Source organism: Coturnix japonica, chromosome 1 (assembly GCF_001577835.2).
Source record: "Coturnix japonica isolate 7356 chromosome 1, Coturnix japonica 2.1, whole genome shotgun sequence".
Classification (NCBI taxonomy): Eukaryota; Metazoa; Chordata; class Aves; order Galliformes; family Phasianidae; genus Coturnix; species Coturnix japonica.
Window position 1 is genome coordinate 63,176,513 of NC_029516.1, and position 21,886 is coordinate 63,198,398.

The 21,886-nt window shown below is 39.4% G+C and overlaps 1 protein-coding gene across 4 annotated transcripts in view; it reads right to left on the bottom strand.

The window, feature by feature from the left end:
• SCUBE1 (signal peptide, CUB domain and EGF like domain containing 1) overlaps nucleotides 1-21,886 on the bottom strand; it is a 201,089-nt gene that overhangs the window by 153,925 nt on the left and 25,278 nt on the right. For all 4 annotated transcript variants that reach the window (XM_015869916.2, XM_015869933.2, XM_015869923.2 and 1 more), the window contains exon 3: nucleotides 14,405-14,533. In XM_015869916.2, the coding sequence (XP_015725402.1) occupies nucleotides 14,405-14,533 (129 nt within the window). The remainder of the gene's footprint in view (nucleotides 1-14,404; nucleotides 14,534-21,886) is intronic.

A 21,886-nucleotide genomic window follows, 5' to 3' on the forward strand; every position in this document is an offset into this window, starting at 1 on the left:
AATATTAAAATAGCTCTAAAATGATCAATGGATATTATAAAATACCAGATTTCCCTAGAACCACTCTATTATCATGTAAAAGAGGACAACACCAAACACAAAGCTCCTAATCTGTCCTGGGAAATCCCAGGGGCTACAATTACCTAGCACCTGAACACACACAGACTAGGCTTCTGCAATTATAGATGTGCGAAATCAAATGCTTGAAACATTTTTTCTGTAGCTATTTTGTATCATTCAGTGGCATTCCCCAAATTTCATACTACAGAGTATAAACATGGCTGTAACAGATACTTCTTACAGGCAATAAACTTACGGATTTTTTTTTTTTTCCATGTTGTTCTCACAGTTGGGGTAATAATACATTTAATCTATTGAAATCACTAGTTATGGCAACCACAAATGGAGCCAAATCTGCATCTGAGGTAGAAATAACTCAATTTTCCAGCAATGCATTCAATCTGCTGGGATATTATTTGGTTTGTTATATTAAGGTATTCTGATCTTAAATTTGAACCTGAAGACCCATGGTTTACTATATACATCTCAGTAAAACAGACTTATTTGCTGTCTGTAGCAGAGAGAATGCTCATGTAATGCTGGAGCTCAGCTCTGTTGTGTGCGATGCCTGCCCTTTGCTCAGCAGACATAAACAGCTTGATGGACATTGCACCAACGCTGCACTGAGTTCAGGTCTCCTGATGTCACTTGCCTATTCCATTCTCAAACAGCTGGGCACTGCTGTCCATCATTTTAAGACAGCAAAACCCTTTTTGCTGTTTTAGCATTTCCAAAATAAACATCCAGCCTTCTTTGTGTGACATAGTACTTGGAGCTTCTGTCCTTTTATTTAGCAACCACACCTGATTTTTAGACAGACACACACATGGTGGATTCTTGACAGCAGTGCCTAAACACAACAACTATGTTTCTCTATCAACTATTTTTAAATGTTATTCATTCTTTCAACACATGTTTTTAAAATAATTTTGCATAAATCTCATACTATTTTTTCCATCTACAGTGTCAGTGTCTAGAGTATGCCAGCAACCGCCTGCTTGGTATCACTGAGGCTTCGACAGTCATAGCCCTCTTAGCTATGACTAAGCTTGCAGTTCTCACAGATGTTCAGCTGCATGTAGGGCACTCAGAATTTCAATGCTGGATTAACAATCCCCTGTAAACTAGAAGCAGGGAATTTAATTTTAGATGCAAACAAGCAGCAGTCTTGATCAACTGAAGGAAAAGTTGATACAACTTGAATAAACTATCCAGTCTATTTTCATATCTTCTTACCTTGTTCTGCCTCTGGGCTTTCTCTAGAGCACCATTAACTGCTACAGTCATATTGCTTCAGCAATATTTTATATCCTTCTTCCAGGTTAACTATTGCTTATACCTGCCTCCTTTTGCACCTGCTTAGAGACCCTGCCATGATTAGAACAACCTGTTTTGGATTAACCCAAGACTATTTTGCTTATTTAAAAAAAAAAAACAAAACAACAACAACAAAAAAGCATATAACTTCAAATGAAAAATGAAACTACTTTCAAGTTGGTAATATTCTCAATGTTCATACAATAAGAAGTATTTCTGGCAATAAAAGCCAAGAAAGTAGCTAAATTAATGAAGTGTTCAGAAGAATGGGGTGATTTTTTTTGCTATCTATCAGTAACACAGGGGACTCTAAGTCTAAAAAGATAAAACAAGTTTTGTAATTTATATACATTCTTATGTGCAGCCCAAGACAATTCTTCTTCACTCAATGTAGCCTAGGCAAGACAAATGGTTGGACACCCATGAAGGAAGCAATTATGCAGCAGTTATTATTTTTGATGGCTATCTCTTGCCTTTACCTAAATCATCTGAATTGTGCCCATTTCCATTAACCAATACTGTTAAGAATTGATTGCATTCTAGAGTACAAGATAATACAAGTGACTGTATTTGGAATCACAGACCACAGAACTTTGACGTTCCCTACTTTGCCTGATTTCTTTCTGTAATCTGTAAGATTTTGGAGTGTTAGCTGGATCTAAATAATGTCTTGGGGTGACACTTTTATATTATAGGCTGAAACTCTACACCTTCCAGTGAATGCACAGTCTCCCTTTACATAAGATGTAAACAAAACATGGCTCCCAAAGTTCTGGTTTACTGTAATATAGTTCATAGCATTTATCTTCAGGTGTACATCGGTATAGGCCATATCAGCTAAGAAACTGTCTGTCTTCAGAAAGTTGAGATGAATTAAGAAAAGATATGAAATTAATTCAAACAAGGTACAGAAGGATGTATAACCCAGCATAAAAGTCTGACTTTGTTTGCTGAACTAAGATACAGCCATCTAAAACTACATTAGACAAAAAAGAACGTCCATAAGGACTGATTCAACTTATACCTATTAACCTCACACTCTAAGCTGATTACTGTTAATTTTCCTGAGTGTTCCACATAGAGTAATCTTCACGGTGATTGATTACCTCCTCCAGGGAGTGAGTATTAAAAAAAAAGAAAAAGACTCAGACAACAAGAAGACTTGAAGAAATAAGAAAAAGAGACTGATGCTGCTGTCACATAGCTCCCAGTTTCTTAATTTATTATGATAGTCTGAGAATCAAACTTCATAGTTGACAGCAACTGAGATTTATTCTACACTTTTGATTATTTCCCCATACCTATCAAAAAAACTTCAGGTCTACACTGATTTATACTGTCTCGTTTCAGTACTTCTCAGATCAATTGGCTTAAGAAAGCAAACACACTGCAAATTAACACATAAAGAAAGTTGTATGTCATCTAAACACAAAAGACTAATGCCAGATGATCAAACATTAGAATATTTTGGAGAGGGAAAACTTCCATATAGACTACAAATAGCAGTTATAGAAGCTATAGAAATATCAGGATAGAAAAATCAGGATTTTATACTAAAGCATTGTATTTGGATCCTAGCTTTAGAGACAACTGGATATCAGAGGCCCTTCAGTCCTTTCAGACCTTTCAGTCAACAATGTAAATGAGAATTCCTTAATTTCTAGAGTGAACCTGAACTTTCATTCAAAATTAGTTTCCAGCTTAGGGTTCTAATCTTCCTAGAACAATTCTGTTTTCAAGAGTGCTACTAAACCGAATTCCATGAAATTTTGTATGTGAAAAGAAATAAAAGGGAGCAACTCATCTGAATTATAGCATGTAGGCTGCTCTAAATGTAATGCCTCCTATTAATTTCCATAGAAATTAAAACAGATAAAAAGAGCACAGTAACACTATTTGATAGAGCAAATTCTTAGTTACAGACTACTCTTTCCAACACAGTCATCACTATTAGCTATGCATTTCCACCAGTGATTAACAAGAGCCTGCATGACTGTTTGGAATGTGGTTTGTCTTTCCTGTCGCTGTTGTCACTGCTGAAATGCACTACCCACCACCTCACTGTGCTCACATCCACTATTTGATTTTCATAAATGTTCTCCAAGTGTCAGTGAATGTCAGTAGGTACAATTTTTTCCACATGGAGGTATTCAGTGACACCTTTGCTTCACTGACACACCTTTGCTTCATATGCACTTCCATGTCAGATATCATTTTGTCAGAATGCCCCTCTGCTGCCATCTGTCACACAGCAACAAAATGTAATGGAATACTAGTGAGAAGGTTCAGCCTCTATTGCCATACAATCAACATCCACCTCCACCATTATGGGTCAACATAATAAAACAGGACACATTTCTTTAGGAGTAGCCTTGCAAAGACATGATGTTTGCTGCCATTTACATTATCCAGACTCTCACAACATGCAGGCAACCAAATAACACAAGTAAACATCTGTATACAAAAGCTGTATGTTAAAATCTAATGGCAGTTGTCTATAGAACATTTACTTATCGTCCTAGCTAGTAATATTTGCTTGGCACCTTGTATTCAGTTAGCAGAATGGGTTTTTTTTTTAAAATGAAGAGTTACAAAAAGAAGGCCAAGCTGTTTAAGATTAGCAACCATGAAAACCTGCAAGAGTTTATGACTGAATATCGCCAGACTCCCTGTTGAAGTTCCAGAGGAGAACAGTACTGTCGGCTCACCTAATAGTTTCCTGGAACTAAAAAGGAAGGGAAAGGAAAACTGATAGACAAAGAAGGAAATGGACCGTTTCTTAGCTTCTTTTTAATATGCTTGTTTTTACGAAGCTTAAAAAAAACCCTAACTTTCCAAGAGCTGTTTAGTTTTATATTAGAAATATTCACATTAAAAAAAAAATAAAAATCTATTTGAACTGTTGGGAAACATAAAGAAAAATAAACCTCAGTAATGTAAGCATACATTTTCAGTTCAGGAAGCAATACAGTGCATGCAGCTGTCTGGAAATGAAGAAAAATAAAGCTAAATTAAAAGGAAGGCCGTGGTCCCTTTCATCACACCAGAGATTATGCAACCCTTCATCAGTTATGTATCACCTCTTAACATTTTGCATCTGGAAGTGTTAGAAATGATTTCACATAGATTTGCAACTCTTCTCCCACTTCATGTTGACTGGCAGATTAGGCCATAATCCCCCAACCCACTGTATACACTCAGACAAACTAAGGTGTGAGTCATTTACCTGGACCTGATGTCATTTACCTGGACCTGAGCAAGGCCTTTGACATGGTCCCCCATCACATCCTCATCTCCAAATTGGAGGGAAGTGGATTTGATGGGTGGACAACTAGATGGATAAGCAATTGGTTGAAAGGCCGCAGACAGAGGGTGGTGGTCAATGGCTCTATGTCCAGGTGGAGGCCGGTAACGAGCGGTGTCCCTCAAGGGTCTGTCTTGGGACCGGTGTTCTTTAACATCTTTATTAATGACATCGATGAGGGAATGGAGTGCACCCTCAGCAAGTTTGCTGATGACATCAAGCTGAGTGGTGCAGTCGATACGGTGGAGGGAACGGATGCCATTCAGAGGGACCTTGACAGGCTGGAAAGCTGGGCTCGGGTGAACCTAATGAGGTTCAACACGGCAAAGTGCAAGGTTTTGCACTTGGGCCGGAAGAACCCCAGGCACCTGTACAGGCTGGGAGGAGTGGTCCTTGAGAGCAGCTCGGCAGAGAAAGACCTAGGGGTCCTGATAGATGAGAAACTTAACATGAGCCAGCAGTGCACTCTGGCAGCCCGGAAAGCAAATGGGATCCTGGGCTCCATCAGGAGAGGGGTGGTCAGCAGGGATAGGGAGGTGATTGTCCCTCTCTACTCTGCTCTTGTGAGGCCCCATCTGGAGTACTGTGTCCAGGTGTGGAGCCCTCAGTACAAAAAAGACATGGAGATTTTGGAAAGGGTCCAGAGGAGGGCCACAAAGATGATCAGGGGGCTGGAGCACCTCCCCTGTGAGGACAGGCTGAGGGAGTTGGGTTTGTTCAGCCTGGAGAAGAGAAGGTTGCGGGGTGACCTCATTGCAGCCTTTCAATACCTGAAGGGAACTTACTCCCAGGAGGGGAGTAAACTCTTCGAAAAGGCTAGTAATAGCAGGACTAGGGGAAATGGTTTTAAGTTAAAAGAGGGAAGATTTAGGTTGGACGTTAGGGGGAAGTTCTTTACTAAGGTTAGGTCCTGGAACAGGCTGCCCAGGGAGGTTGTGGATGCCCCGTCCTTGGAGGTGTTCAAGACCAGGTTGGACAGGGCTCTGGGCAACCTGATCTAGTAAAGGTGTATGTTTGGTGGCCCTACTAGGCAGGAGGGTTGGAACTACATGATCCTTGAGGTCCCTTCCAACCCGAGTCATTCTGTGATTCTGTGAGAATACATACATTGAATTCTAAGTGAATTCTAAGTGTTTCAGTGTTGTGTTGGCTGCTTTTCATTGTTGTTGTTTGTGTGTGTGTGTGTTTGGTTTTTCGTGTTTTGTTTTTGGAAGAAAAACAAAAGGTTGGATGAGCCCTGAGCTACCAGGACTAGTGGCAGGTGACCCTGCCCACAGCAGGAGGGTGGAAAGCAAGTGGGCTTTAAGGTCCCTTCCAACACAAACCATTCTGTGATATATTCTGTATATACATATATACATGTGCATAAATACTAAAGTTATCATAATCTGAATCAGATTGCTCATTACTACTACCCAGCCAGGTCTTAAGCTTGCATGTCAGGGTTGAAATTCCTTCTCTTTCAAAATAAATCAGCAGATCTCAAATCAACTCAGCAAGACAAGAACTTGGTTCTACTTCCTAACTCCAGAGCTCAGAAGAAAATTAATTATCTCAATTCGACCTTGAGACTAGTTTTTATTCTGTACTGGGATCCCAAAGCCCATTTTATAACAGGAAGATGTTACTTAAAATCCCTCCCATCTGCACTTGGATTGTCTCAGGAATTTCTTCTTTAGCTGCAGGTGCCCAAATACCTTGCTGTGCTCTTTCTCTACCCCACCTGCCAAAGTGGGCAGATCAGTACCAGTCCTGGAATAGACCTGGTAGCTCCCAGGAAAGTGCTACCTACTTCTTTCCCACAGGCGACTCCATGTGACAGTTACTATTTGTGAAGAAAGGCAAAATACCACCTAAGAACAGACAAATAAAACAGAAAAGTACACTCTGCTGAATGGAAAATCAGATCCTATGTCTGCAGCAGACCTTCCAGACTAACACATAATCAGGACCTTGCTACTACAATCTTCATTACTGAATTCAAGCTGACACTGTGCTTGTATGCTTGTCTACCAGAGCGAACATTCAGCTCTTGCAGTGAACTCAATGAAATCTACAATAAACTACACAGCTTGCAATCCTGGCCTTATTTATGATCAAAAATTCACTCTGTTTCCTAGGACTCTTCTGAAAGCAATGGAAGTTATTCTTCTTATAAGACATGGTGAGAATAAATCTATTAATATTTGTAATGTGCTCACACGTTCCCATATCATAGCAACTAATACAGTGGGATAATCTATAAACAAAATAAATATATTCTAGATAGGTTATGATAAAAATTTTGTTCAAACTCCTTTGTATCTTGTTTGATGGCCTATAAGAAAAGTTTAAAACCTTTATGAGCTCACTGAATAATTACAGAAATTACAAAGAACAGAGGACTTCATAAAACCTGTACTTATCTTCAAAAGAAAGAAGAATTCAACCAGAAAGCAAGAAGTCTTCCGTGAAAAAACAGTGTGCACTCTCTATTAAAAAGTTACAATCAGAAATCAGAGTTGAGAGAATAAAAATGAAACCAAAAAATCCTCAAAAAAAAAAACAACAACAAAACACCCAGAGAGCTGAGTAGTATTTCATAACTATTCATGCCTGTATTTTATTAGATAAGCAAAAGAAGAATATTACTGCATGCAATAACATCCTTTAACCTGGAATATTTTTCACATGCATATTTGGTTTGAGAAACAGGAAACAATGAATTGTGTCAACTGTTTAAGGGAGAATTCTCTACACAAAACTCTACCTTCAGGTAAAAAGGACAGAAAAGCTGAAATTGGAGGCAGTACTACATGGCTTTCTCACATAAGAATCAACGGCAGTCACCTTTTGTTTCTCTGTATTTTTCTTACACGCTCCTTTTTTCACATTCTGATCAGAGATGGATGAATTCCAGGCAGTCTGGCACAGAGTATCAGCCGATATGTGAGCCCTTTGGCAAGAAAATTTTGCAAAGTGAAGGTCCCACCTTTCTCAGTCACATAGTCAGGGTATTCTCTCCTCTTCTACTTACTATTTTCAGATGCTGAATTACTTTGTAAGATTTACTCAGGAGTATCTGCAAGAATGGCTTTCAGCAGTGTTTCCATTAAGCTTTTCCTAGATAAATCCCTTGGTTTATTAGTGATAAGCTTCAAATTCTCTTCACTGGCAATGCTTCATACCAGCACAGCATATAATACTCTCCTAGGATGCTTACATTTTTATACAGTAGGAGAGAGACGAATGCAAGATAGTGGTACTCCACATGAGAATCCTTTAGGGCAAAGGGAAAATAATTCAGTGCTCTTTATGAATTTCCCACATGGAATAATCAACTGCTATTTCACCTTTCTGAATTTCCCAAATGCAGTAACCAAACACTACCACACTACCTCATTCAGTTTGGCACATCTGTGAAAACTTATTAAAATTGCAATTCTTTGCAGTAGCCTTTTTTTTTGGACTTCATGATTACTGTGTCTTCTTTTTTTTATCTTCTCTTTCATGGGAGCAAAATATAGCTTTTATTTTGTTCTTTTGACATTAGCCAAGTTTTCTAGAACACACATTAGCATCTCTTCTCTCTTTCAGTCTTTTCCACCTGCAGTGCATTAAACTGAACAGTCCTACAACAGCTGAAGACTTACTACTGCTTAAAGAGCAGAGGGTTTCTTTCCATATAACAATTCCCAATAGCCTGAAAATAAACTAAGAACAACAAACAAAAAATCTGGAAATTCTCTCATATCTTCCTGAGCACATTCCAACGCCTCTAGAATGGCAGCTACACAAATTTCCCTTGAAATTCTCATTGAAAAGGAGGACAAATTCTCAAGTATTTTCTATGGCATCCCCATGAGTAATATATCTCACTTCACACAACACTCAAGTTTATGATACCAGCCTCAGTCTATGTTTTCTAGCAATCCTGCTATCAAAGAGCAATTTTGCTATCTATCTTACTGAAAGGTTCCAATGAGACACAAAGACGCAGTACTAGTATGCCCAGATGCTAGAGGCCTCACTTAATAATCCACTATGATGTATTCAAAAGGCTAGTCTTCTTACTGAATATTATATCAAAGAAGTAAAAATCTATGCAAACTAGGAATGCCTTTCAGTGTCATCATGAATCTGATGTGGGAGTGCTTATTGAATTACTAGTTTAAAAGGCATAAGTCTTATCTCTTGATACTCTTTAACGCAGATTCAGATTTCATCAGTTATCAGAGAGCAGAAACCGATTTACCACAAGTGAGATAGATGGGTAATGTGTTTCATAGGAATAGGAATCATGATCAATTAATTCATAACCTCTCCTAAAGGCAAAAGAGAATGAAAATTGATAGCTTACCTCAACATGTAAAAGACACAAAGAAGGAAAAATCAATTTATCAGTAAGATCATGGAGAAAAAACATTTAAAAAGGAAAGAACATCTGGGCCACTAAACTAACTGCTTATTAAAAAACAGCTAGTATCTCATACATGAGAGAGCAAAACCTATTTCACAACTGGTTTGTCATGGTTTTGTAATTTTGTAATTTTGCTATCAGTATTACACATCATAACAATCATGTAAAGCATGGATAATTTTACCGAATGTGCAGCTCACAGAAGATGACTACATATCCCAGAGAACATCATGGTCAGGGATAAGTCACGGGACCAGGACACTATATAATCTCACTCCCAGGCCGGACTGACCTCTCTTGAATCCTTGCAGCCAGGGGGGAGCGTGTGGGAGCCTTCCAGCCGTTTCACCTAGAGTTACAGTAGGCCTCTCAGTTTTGGGACTCATTCTCTCTCCTACTTTGCTTGATTTGTTAGCCTTAATTTCAATTATATTGTATTTTATTGTGTTATCCTTTGCCTCCTTAGATTGTTGCCACTGTTTTTGGTTTTTTTTTTCCTAATTAACTTTTCCCTTTCCTTTTGGGCTAGTGGCCCTGCGGGCCAGCGGCCCCCCTGTCACAGGCACTGGTAGATTTTTGGTTAACCCATGACATGGTTTCAAATGAAGAATAAAGAATGCCCATTGCATGAGACCAGATACCAGTTTTGCATCAGTAGGTCAGAATTTAGAGCAATTTCCAGAAAGAACTACTGCTATTCCAAGTGATTACACTGCTAAAATAAATTATTTTAGATAGACAAGGATCTCATCATAGTTTGAATTCCTTGTGGTGTCATTTCATGTTATATTTTAGAAATTCCCCAATAAAAATGTCAAACAGAAAGCAAGTTGAGTTCCTCTAAGGATGGTTTTGGACATTTTCCAGTACAAATTTTATCCATGAAATCTTAACCAAACACTTCCTCCCATCAAATAAGTAAGAAATTTCACTTGATTAGAAAGAAAGAAATATTGAAACAAGAACTGAAACAAGAAATACTGAAACAGGAAGAAACACTTAACCTGTCAATCACATTTAATCTACTTAGTTGTGAACACCCCACATTTGTTATTTATAAAGAAGACTGCAATTATCTTCCTATACTAACATTACTAGAAAGGCATCCAGTAGATGTTTAAAAAGAAATCCAAACACGGACAAGAAGAGATGGTTTAAGATTTTGTACAGACTTCAGTCAAGATAAAGAAGTCCTGATGCAGGTCTTCTCTATTACAGCTTTTTTCACAGAGGTTCCTAAATGGCCTGCAGGCTTAGCATTGAACTACCACTGACTTCCATCTCTAGGCCTTCTATCTCAAATTGTTAAGCCAGTATTTCTGGTGATGTGTATGTGATAAAATGCACAGTTCACTGAGAGTGCAATTCAGCTGTCTAAATACAGGAGTCTGACATCATTTTAGACTCCTTATATTATTTCATCTGACCAACAGCTCAAACTCCAGACCTGCTCCTATAGATCCCACATCACATCCATCACGTCCAGAGCTCTTCAAGTGGCAGACGCATCTATGCTTAGTTAATCAAATTCTCTCTAACAATTTCTGCTGCCTGGCTCCCCTTGTGATGACAGAGCAGACCCTAAGAATAATGTCTCCAAGAACAAAATATGGGGGAGAATTAGGAATTGTTTGCATTGGTTCAGCCCCAGAAAATCAGCTTCTACCCAAGCTCATATACATCTGTGGTGCTACATGAGAAAGCATTTGAGGTAGTTTTCATAATCAACCTGCAGCACATTTTATAGGCCTTAAGTAAATTCTGTGAAAACGACTTCATTCTATGCAAGATCAACTGCAGTACTACCTAACGTGTTTACAGATTTTATCTCATCTTGCTGATCAAACATCGTATCTCCTTTCTTATAAACAGAATAAAGTTGTTATACAAAACATATGATACAGTACCTAATTAGCAATCTTCATGTTGAGAGTTCTGTGAAGCTCTATAGAGAGTGTATACATGAGTAGATGGGGGTAGGGGAGATAAATAAAAGATGGCAAACATTATCGCTGATCTTCAAAAGTTTTTTATAATCCATGAAAAATAAGTGGTTCTCAGAGAAAAGGTGGAAACTGGTGGACTCATCAAAACTTCAGTTTATTCAATTTTCTGATTTCCTCACTGAGAAAAACAACCCAAAACTATTAATTGGCATAAACCAACCAAGTTTTTCATGCTGGGTCAATTTTCCAAACGTAGAAATCCTAATTTCACATGTGCAAATACAGTGTTTTTTTGTTTTAACATTTGAAACTTTAGCAGGTTCTCTTAAAAACAGCCAGCTACATTTACTTCCTTCTGGTAGTTTAAGGGAAAGGAAATAAAACTGTTACGGGATGGAAGGACTAGAATGCAACCCTGCTCAAATCTGATACTGAAGAGGTCATGGGTATCTCAGCAGGCAGTATACCTGATAACACAAGCAGAGACCAAACAGTGACAGAAAACTGAACTTCTTTCTTTTCTAAGGAGAGCATCTCAAACCTGAGTTAACTCACAACAGCAAGTCATAGAACGGTTTGCACAGGTACTGCCAAGATTGTAAAGTCCAGCCTGAGACCCTAAAACTCATCCTCTGCAAATTTTAGCTAAGGCAGAAAGAGTAGTGGGCCCTGATTCCCTTTTCAGTGCCTCTAAGGAAACACAGTTATTTTATCGGGACACAGGATCACAGAATGGGTTGGTTTGGAAGGGATCTTAAAGCCTACCCCCTGTCATGGGCAGGCTTGCTACCCAGGGATCCATCCAAACTGGCCGTGAACACCTCCAGGGATGGGGCACCCACAGTGTCATGGTGGTTAACCCGTGTCACACAGCTTCTCTGGGCAGCCTGTGCCAGTGCCTCACCACCATCTTAGCATCTAATCTAAATTTCCTTTCTTTTGGTTTAAAACTATTGCCCCTTGTCTTATCGCTACACTCCCTGATAAACAGTGTCCCCAGCTTTCCTGTAGGCACTTCTAAGCACTTCAATGAGGTCTTCTCAGAACCTTCTCCAGGCTGAACATGTCCAAATCCCTCAGCCTTTCTTCACAGGAGAGGTGTTTCAGCCTTCTGATAATCTCTGTGGTTTCTGTCTGGACCCTCTCCAACAGCTCCTCATCTTCCTTGTGCTGGGGGCCCCAGAGCTGGACAAAGCACGCCAGGCAGGCTCTCACAAGGGTGGAGTAAAAGAATCATCTCCTTGAACTTCTATCTGCACTTCTTCTGATGCATCCCAGGATATGGTTGGTGTTCTGGGCTGCAAGTGTACACTGACAGGTTATACTAATCTTTTCATCCACCAGAACCCCCCAAATCCTTCTCTGTAGGGCTGTTCTGTCCACTTATTCTCCAGCCTGTACTCATATTTGGGACTACCCCAGATATGGATACTTTGTCTTTTTTAAAGAATATGTTGTTTGGACAGGCTTACCTACTGAGTCTGTTAAGATTGCTTTGGATGGCATCTCTTTCTTTCAACGTGTTTGACTGCACCGCTCATCTTTGTGGCACCTACAAACTTACTAAGAGTTCAGTCAGCCCCACCATCCATGTTGCTGACAAAGATGGTAAATAGTGGTACAGACCCCTGAGAAGCACCTGTTGACCCCACCTGGACATCAACCATTAACAGCAACTCTTTGAGCACAACTATCCAATCAGTTACTTATTCACCAAGTGGTCCATCTGCCACATCTCTCTAACTTCAGTGTGGAGACACAGATGTTGTGCAGGACAGTGTCAAATGCTTTGCACAACTCCATGTCAAAGACCATTCACTAGTTGCAAGTATTCAATCTGCATTTGAGGAACCAAAATTAAAGGGTAATTGTGATCTATTTTAGTGTCCTAAAGATACTTTTTGGGAGTGAGTCCCTTGCTATCATTCCCACTCATTTGTTCACTGAATCTCTTCTAGTGGAAACACTAACATTTTTGGAGATATACAAAATACCAGCTCCAAGAATGTGAATATGGGCAGATACTGATTCTCACAAACTATCTCAGTAAGCTTTTGACCAATACTTGGAACCAGAGCCACCTGTTAAACACAATGGTTTACATTATTCTAAGTCTTTCCCCCACACATGCCAAAACCAAGTGTCTAAATAGAAATCTATGAAAAGAGAATTAGAAATCCATTTATCTCTGTAGATCCAGCCTGTATCTTGCATGATAGAGAAAAACTGCATAGCAAGGTTCATCTTTGATCAGGTCACTCATTTTGCTTTTCATAATTGCCAGTATACTTTTCCCTACTACTACAGGAATAACTGGAAACTAAGTTGATATTAGCAAGCTGTTAGAAACAATATATCTACACATTCACTTGAATTCCAAATAGCTGAACTACTTGTGTCCTGTTTTATTAAGAGATATTTATGAACATTAATATAAATAGAGGTTGTTTTTTTTTTTTTTTTTGAAAATGAATGGCTGTCTGCTCTTGTTGTAAGAAATACCTCTTGCACAATTAATCATTTGGGCACCTCAAGTTTACACAAATAAATCTATTTAGTCTGTTCTATGATAAATGAATTTTGGAAGTCTGTGTCAAAAACCTGTGTCAATGGTCAGGGTGTATAATCCATCTGAATAAATATTACTCAGTTTGAAAATGAACCAAGTATGAAATACATCTACTGAAAGGCTAACCAGAAATTTGCTCAAAAATTTTAGTTGTTCTACAGCTTCAGTGAGTGCAGACTGATGTTATTGGACATTATTATTTCTGCTACATAACTTCCTTATTTTTCTTGCAAAGAACCTCAGCTTCTACCACAGTAAAAGCACTGCAGAACACAGATGAAATATCCCTTTTCTGTACTATTTTATGCTCACCAACTCAAAATGAATTTGGGACTGCATAGAACAGCATTCCTCACATTTATATTGAGAATACTGAGAAAGATAGTCACTAGGCACTAAGATATAACTAAAATGACTACCAAGCAAGCAGGTATGAGAAACTAGATGTAGTGGTCAAAGTTCATTTTCAGGTAATTGATGTGAAGAAATTTAATCAGAACACATGTTGATGTTGTTTTGTTTTTTTTGAGTACACCAGATAAGATCCACCTATTTAAAACAAAGCAATGAACATAAATAAAAATTCCAGGTACCTAAATCCTAAAAACTGCTGAAGCAACTGATACCTTGAACCTGATGATGAGTGCCAACTTTAAGGATCTGGTCTAAACCACACTGGAGACAATGGATGCAATTCAACTTCTTCAATTGGATCTGAATCAGATTTTTTACAATATAAAATGCAAACAAAACATCAGACTTTTTTGCCACAGCCATGAAATGAAACCTTTCCAGCATTCACTACTTACCAAGACAGTTGTGGCCATCATGGGCCAACATGAACCCATCATAGCATGTACATCTGTAATTGCCTGGAATGTTGATGCACTCATGGACACAACCCCCATTGTAGAAATCATTTTCACACTCATCAATATCTAAAATATAAAAGGAGGAAAAAAAATTATAAAAAGATAATTCTAAGAGAAAAAATTCTTCAATTAAATATAGGTTTGAATTCAAGTATGATCCTAATTATTGTATACACTCATATAGCATAATTAATCCAAGAAACAGGACAGAGAATTACTGACAGAATAAATGCAGCTTGTACAAGACTAAAATTCAGCAAGTTTCAGCACAGCAGACTCCATCCAAAGTAACCACAGCATCAACAGAGGAAACAATTATATGTTGTCAGATTTATTCATTTAAGTGACTCGTGTACATTTTTATGTTTAAATTGTATTTTTCTATTTACAATAATCAAGCAGATGATGAATGAAGATGTTTGACTTGATATTAAAACAGCTATCTGAAACATAATACTAACATGGCACAATGCATAAGAGGAAAGTATGCTTTCTTTAACCATAAAAAAGTTCTCTCAGTGTAATGATTTGATGTACTCCTGATAACATATAAAGCTGCTTTTCTTACAATAAATTTTGAAAAGCACTATTTCTGAAATAGCTGTCACTGTCCACTGAGCACTATGAAACTGCTCTTGACAAACAGTATAGTTTTGTCTCTCTCCTCTCCTATCCCAGAAAACAAGTCCTACTAAAATTTTCCATATTAACAGAAATGTGTCAACAACAACAACAAAATCTAAGGTTTTATTCTTAGAAAGTATGCTAGAAATACTTTAAATTATTTTTGTACATTGGCATGCGTCTTGAAAAACAGCATGAATAGCAAGAAATGCATTCTGCTTCTGTCAGGATTCTATGATTTTTGTTATTGGTATTCCACATCATAACATCATGTAAAGCACTGGGAGTTAAAGAGTTAATGCCCCACTTCCATGGACTGCCAATTTTCCAAATACCTGGCTCTCAGAAGAGAAGAACTACATATCCCAGAGGACTTTGCATTCAGAGGGGAAGATAAAGGTTCTGGCAAGTCATAGGACTCTTTCTCGCTGCCTGGCAGTGTGTGGGTGTGCTCCCCAGCTGTTTTGCCTTCAATTCAGAGTAAGGCCTTTGGTTTCAGACACTCTCTCTCTCATTTTATTTGATTTATTAGCCTCAGTTCCAATTATATGTTGTATTATATTGTGTTATCTTGCATTCTGATATCATATTTAGTAAACAAACTTTCCTCCGTTGTTCTGTTTTTAGGCCCATCTCCCACCTCCCTGTCCTTCCCCCTTTTCCTTTCCCCTTTCCCAGGGCATAGATCCATGGGTCCCCTGACCCATTAATCACAGAACTGGTCTCAACTGGTCCATAAACTATTGACACCACCCCCTTCCTCTCCCCTTTTTGGGCCAGTGGGCCTGTGGGCCTACTGTCATGGATGCAGAACGATCCAGATAACACAGCTTCAAATGCAAACAATTCTTCTGCAATCTTCCCTGGCTCACATAAAAAATCACTTCTTCACTCATTCTAGAAAGTGCAAACTTTCTTCTTTCGACAAGTTATATTTTGACACACAGACAGGATGTCAGTACTGCAATTGCTAACATGAAACATTCAACAGTGCACATCAGTCAACCAAAAATTCACAAATACTTACAGACAACCTTCTGTCCTGCTATCAGCTCTAAATCTATGGCATGCTAGACCAAAGCCACTAGCTACTGACCCTAAGTTACACGCTGCATGATGCAGAGTTAAAATAATCTTCACAAAATCATCTTTTCATGCATTAAAACTATCCTGGTGAAACATTTCAACTGTGCCTTTCATTGCAAAGGTGGCTGGAGTATATTTGGACTAGGTTCACACAGACTTTTAAGAAGTAAAATGAAATACAAAAAAGCTTTTAAAATTACCACCAGAAAATATTCACTACCTGGCATCATATCCAGACACTATGGCAAGACAGCAAGGTAGTCTGGGAAAACCAGATGCTTCTGAAAAGACAGCTGGAACTCAATCACCCAGGAGACGTTCATACACTTCTGGCCCTTAGCTTGAACCTAAGTTTCCGTCTCCTTGTACAATCCTTTGAGACACTTGATCAGACCAGTTATGCTCAGGGTACTCAGCCTCCTGACCTGGAAATCTGGAATCACCCTTCCCACTCCCTCTCCTCCCAACTTCCCCAACACGCACAACACAGATGGAAACAGTTTGAGACCTGCTATTCCACCTGGACTGTCACGAGTCCATCAAGCCAGATGAGATCTACGCAATGGTGCTGAGGGAGCTGGCAGAGGGGATTGCCAAGCCACTTTCTACCATTTATCAGTGGTCTTAGTCAACTGGAGAGGACCCAGAGGATTGGAAGCTTGCCAACGAGACTCCCATCTACAGGAAGAGTTGTAAGGAGGATCTGGGGGGAACTACAGGCCTGCCAGCCTGACCTTGGTCCTGGGGAAGCTAATGGAACAGACCATCTTGAGTGAGATCAGAGGGCATGTCAGTTGGATCCAGCCCACGTCCAGCTTCACAAATCTGGGCATGTCCAGAGTGCTTGAGTAGGAGAAACCCCACACGAAGACGCGATCTTTCCTCTTAGCCGCCTTTCCCACATACTGGAAGACTGGGGGAATCAGACCCAGCCATCATTGTTTCATGAAAGGCAAATCCCACTTGACCAACCTGATCTTCTATGATCTATGTCTACCCATACTTTAGCAAAGTCTTTGACACTGTCTTCCACAGTATTCTCCCGCAAAAGCTGGCAGCCCATGGCTTGGTCAGGTACAGTCTTTAATGGGTAAAGAACTGACTGAAGGGAGTGGTGGTGACTTGAGTGAAATCCAGATGGTGATCAATCATGAGTGGCATTCCCCAGGGGTTGGTACTGGGGTCTGTCCTGTTTGATATCTTTATTAATTATTTGGATGAAGGAATTGAGTGTGTCCTCTGTACATCTGCAGATGACATCAAGTTGGGAGAAAGTGCCAACTGCCTGAGGTTAGAAAAGCCCTACATAGGAATCTGGACAGGCTGGATTGCTGGGCTGAAGCCAATGGGATGAAGTACAATAAGACCAAATGCTGGGACCCACACTTCGGCCACAATAACCTCAGGCAGCACTACAGGCTTGGGGCAGAGTGGCTGGTAAACTGTATGGTGTATACAGATTTCAGGATACTGGAGCCAGCAGTGTGCCCAAGTGACCAAGAAGGCCAATGGCATCCTGGCTTGTATCAAGAATAGAGTTGCCAGCAGGAGCAGGGAGGTGATCATCCCCCCCTGTACACAGCTCTGGTGAGGCCGAACCTCGAGTATTGTGCTCAGTTTTGGGCCCCTCACTGCAAGAAAGACATCAAGGGCCTGGAATGTGTTCATACAAGGGCAACAGAACTGGTGAGGGGTCTGGAACACAGTCTGTATGAAGAGCGGCTGAAGGAACTGGGATTGTTTAGTCTGGAGAAGAGGAAGCTCAAGCGGGGAGGTGAGGTTCAGCCTCTTCTCCAGCATAACTAGCAATAGGACTAGAAAGAATGATCTCAAACTGTGCCAGGGGAGGTTCAGATTAGATAACAGGATGAAATTCTTCTCAGAAAGAGCAGTGAGGCATTGAAACAGTCTGTCCACGGAGGTGGTGCAGCCACCATCTATGTAGGTGTTTAAGGAACACCTAACATAGAAGTAAGCAGATGTACTACTTAGGGATATAGTTCAGCCAGCAATATTGGTGATAGGTGGATGGTTGCAATAGATTATCTTGGAGGTCTTTTCCAAGCTTTATGATTTTATATCTATCCGAGGAGGGAGAGGTCCACCTCTCAGCTTCTTTCCAAGCCACCCCCCTCAGGTTTACCTATTCTGGAAATCTCCCTTGATCTTAGGGTAGCTTAAGCCTCCTTCCACTTCTACCCAACAGCTCTGAAGCCCTCTCTCTGCAGTTTCCTCAGCAGATCAGAATGGGAATCAATAACTTAACTTCATCTGCAAAACCAGTGAGGTTTTTTTTGTTTGGTTGGTTGGGTTTTTTTTGTTTGCTTTTTTTTTTTTTTTTTTTTGTAAATCAGCATTCAGCACAATAAAAAAATGTTGGAAAGCAGATACAAGTTCTTCCTAATAAAAATTCTGCCTATTGCTAAAATGTAAGCTTCCTAATCTTTCACTCATTGCTCTGCTCTGAAGAGTTCCCATCTTTCACTAAGTATTTCCATCCATTAGTTGTGTAAGTCTCAAGTCAGCACAGCCCGTGGATGTACTCTACCTTCCAGAGTCCAGTATGACAACAAAAAGCTTCATCTTTGATTTTCCCTGAAAACAATAACCAGAAAATCAGTTACTGCTTATTGTGTCGCTTCTGAACATACCTGCACTATAGTGTTGCAAAGTCCCAGAGAAGCCCTCCTCCAATTAAACCCAGTGAATCTGGATGCAGATTTCCAGAGCATTCTACACGTCTCCACTTAACAAATATTTGCAGCTTACACTGTCATTCATGAGTGTTTTCAAAAACTTCCTATCATTTGTGGTCTACCAGGACAAAAGCAGAGACTTACAGAAATGCCATGTTTCAACAGGCCAACTCAATAACCAAAAAGCATATAACATTACTGCAATGTTAGGTGTGTACTTCAAGACACTGTTGGGAAAAATAAAATAAAATAAAATAAAATAAAATAAAATAAAATAAAATAAAATAAAATAAAATAAAATAACTTAATTTTAAGATTTGCTTTTAACTTTCATCCAGCACCAAGTTTCTTCAGAAGAAGGAAATCAGAAGTAAGTGTGAGCAGTTGTTACATTCATCAGACTGCAACGTCCTGATGAATTTATTTCTTTTCTTTCAAACAAAGAATCAAGTGGGACTATATTTTTAAGTAAGTGACAGAAGAGCCTTCCAAAGAGACAAAAAACAAAGTAATTGGCTGGTGATTTTCAAACCTTAAAAATAAATAAACCAATAATGCAAACCATCACTAAAGAAAAATTATTCAAAAAACCCCAACCAAAAACATATACAAAGCCTACAAAGTTGAAATGTTGAACTTGTTTCAAGCTCCAGTTGCTCTGAAAGAAATGCAGACATAGTACAAGCAAACAACACAAACACCACTCCCTCTTGAAAGAGGACATTCTTTAAAGAATACATCAGTGAAAGTGTTGAAAACTGTAGTTCANGATATGGCTTCCTCAGTAAGCAACCTGATTCAGCAATAAAAGCAATGGGAGTGCATTCAAACACATAAGGACAGTAGGCTTGCTCTTAATTTTATCTCCAGTAAAACTCAAGATTTCCAGGGGCCAGCTACATTTGCTTCCTTTTGTTTAGGCCATATCCTATTACTGTTTTCTTCCTGTAATTGACAAAATTGGGTGTTAATTGAATTCTGGGCTCCAAACAGCCCTAAACAGAAAGTTATCTGTTTCCACTGATTTTGTAATTTCAACTACCCTTGAAGTTTTTGTAGTGTTTAATCACTTAAAAACTTTATTCATCATGAAAGAACTGCCATAACACAGAACAAAATAAGCGGTACATGCAATGCTGAATTAGCAAGATTTACTGCAGTCTAGCTCTCTAGTTGGAAGCCAACATTTTTATCCAGATGGGCAAAATACTTTCAAAGTTTTTAATCCAGATAATTCTAGCCACACAGACAGTCAACTCTTGGAGTGACTGGTAGTGCATTAAAGAGAGCCTGGCCAGCAGGTCGAGGGTGGTTCTCTTTTCCCTCTTTTCTACCCTGGTGAGGCCACATCTGGAGTGCTGCATTTGGTTCTGGGCTCCTCAGTTCAAGAAAGACTCTGGAGAGAGTCCAGTGAAGCGACACAAAGATGATGAGGGGCCTGAAGCATTTCCCACATGAGGAAAGACTGAAAAGCTTGGGACTGTTCAACTTGAATAAGAGAAGACTAAGGGGGGATCTGATCAATGTTTATAAATATCTGTTGTGACAGAGCGAAGTGGATGGGGCCAGTCTGCTTTCTGTGGTGCCCAGCAGCAGGACAAGGGGCAATGGGTACAAACTGAAAGTAACAGTTCCATCTGAATGTGAGGAAAAGCTTCTTTGCAGTGAGAGTGATGAGAGCACTGGAACAGGCTGCCCAGAGAGGCTATGGAGTCTCCTTCTCTGGAGATAATCAGAACCAGCCCAGGTGTTTTCCTGTTGTAACCTGATATAGGGAACCTGCTTTAACAAGGGGTTGGGACTTGATCTCCAGAGGTCCTTTCTAACCCTTATTCTGCAATGCTGTGGTAAGAAAAATGTCAGAACAGGTTTCCTTAAAAAAGTATTGCACTTTTCTCTCCAGAAGAAATATATTTCATATGGTACTACAATGGTGGCAATTATAGGACCCCAGAAAAAAAAAAAATTAAATACACTAGCCTTAGAAGGCATAGGGATATTTAAAATAAAGATTTAGTCCGCTAACAACCTACTTGGGCTTACTGTGTTCAAATGAGACAGCAACTCCCAAGGCCAGAGCTGGATGTGTATAACCACGTTTTCAGTTGCTGTCAAGCGAGACCCTTCTGGAACCTGTTTCGGAAGCCTTGAAAATCCACTGCTTGTTTCAAAAGCTGTAAAATAGACCATTATCAGGGAGTGGGGAGAAGAAATAAAAAGATCACTTATTGGGAGTAACTGTGCAGGTTCAGTTATTTCTCAGGATGTAAGAATCTTGGATAGTACAATATACATCCTTCTGGAAAGCAGAGGTGAGACTTATTGTTTCTGGGAAAAAACTATCAGCACCTTTAGGGAATTCAGCAATTCCATGCACTGCTGCTGTCCTCATTCATCAACAACAAGTGGTGGTGTAAGGTGAAGGGTACATCCAGAATGGCACTACTATATAAGGATTCAAGAACATTTTTTAAAGAACCCGGCCAGCCGTCTGACAGATTCCTAGCATTTAATACCACACGGAAGTGCTGTAATTGTCAAACACTGTATTTCATTTACAAGAGGAGAATCTAAAGTTGCCTTTTTTTATGCAACCTACTTCCTTTTAGTCTGGCAGGACCTGTATCTATCTCACAACAATTGAGTCTTCTTTCATCAATCGCCACAGCGTTTTATAAACTTCCAGAAGCAAATCTTCCAGGAGCACAAACAACCTGGCTAAGAAAAGTTTGAAATACAACAGGAATTGATCTCTCCACAATAACTCATCTTTCTGATTTCAGCAGAAAATAGAAGACGCATCACTATGTGACAACAAATGTCCAAAATACAAACCAAACTGCAAAACTGAGGGAGGAAAATGCTAATTTCCATTTTGTCTGAACAGTTTCACCCCGATGTAATGAAATTTACTGTTCGCTAGCCATCTTTTCCAAGCACTAACAATCTTTGCTAGAAGGCTGCACAAACTTTATCCCAGAAAAGTATAAAAACCACCTCCAGCAAAGTCCTT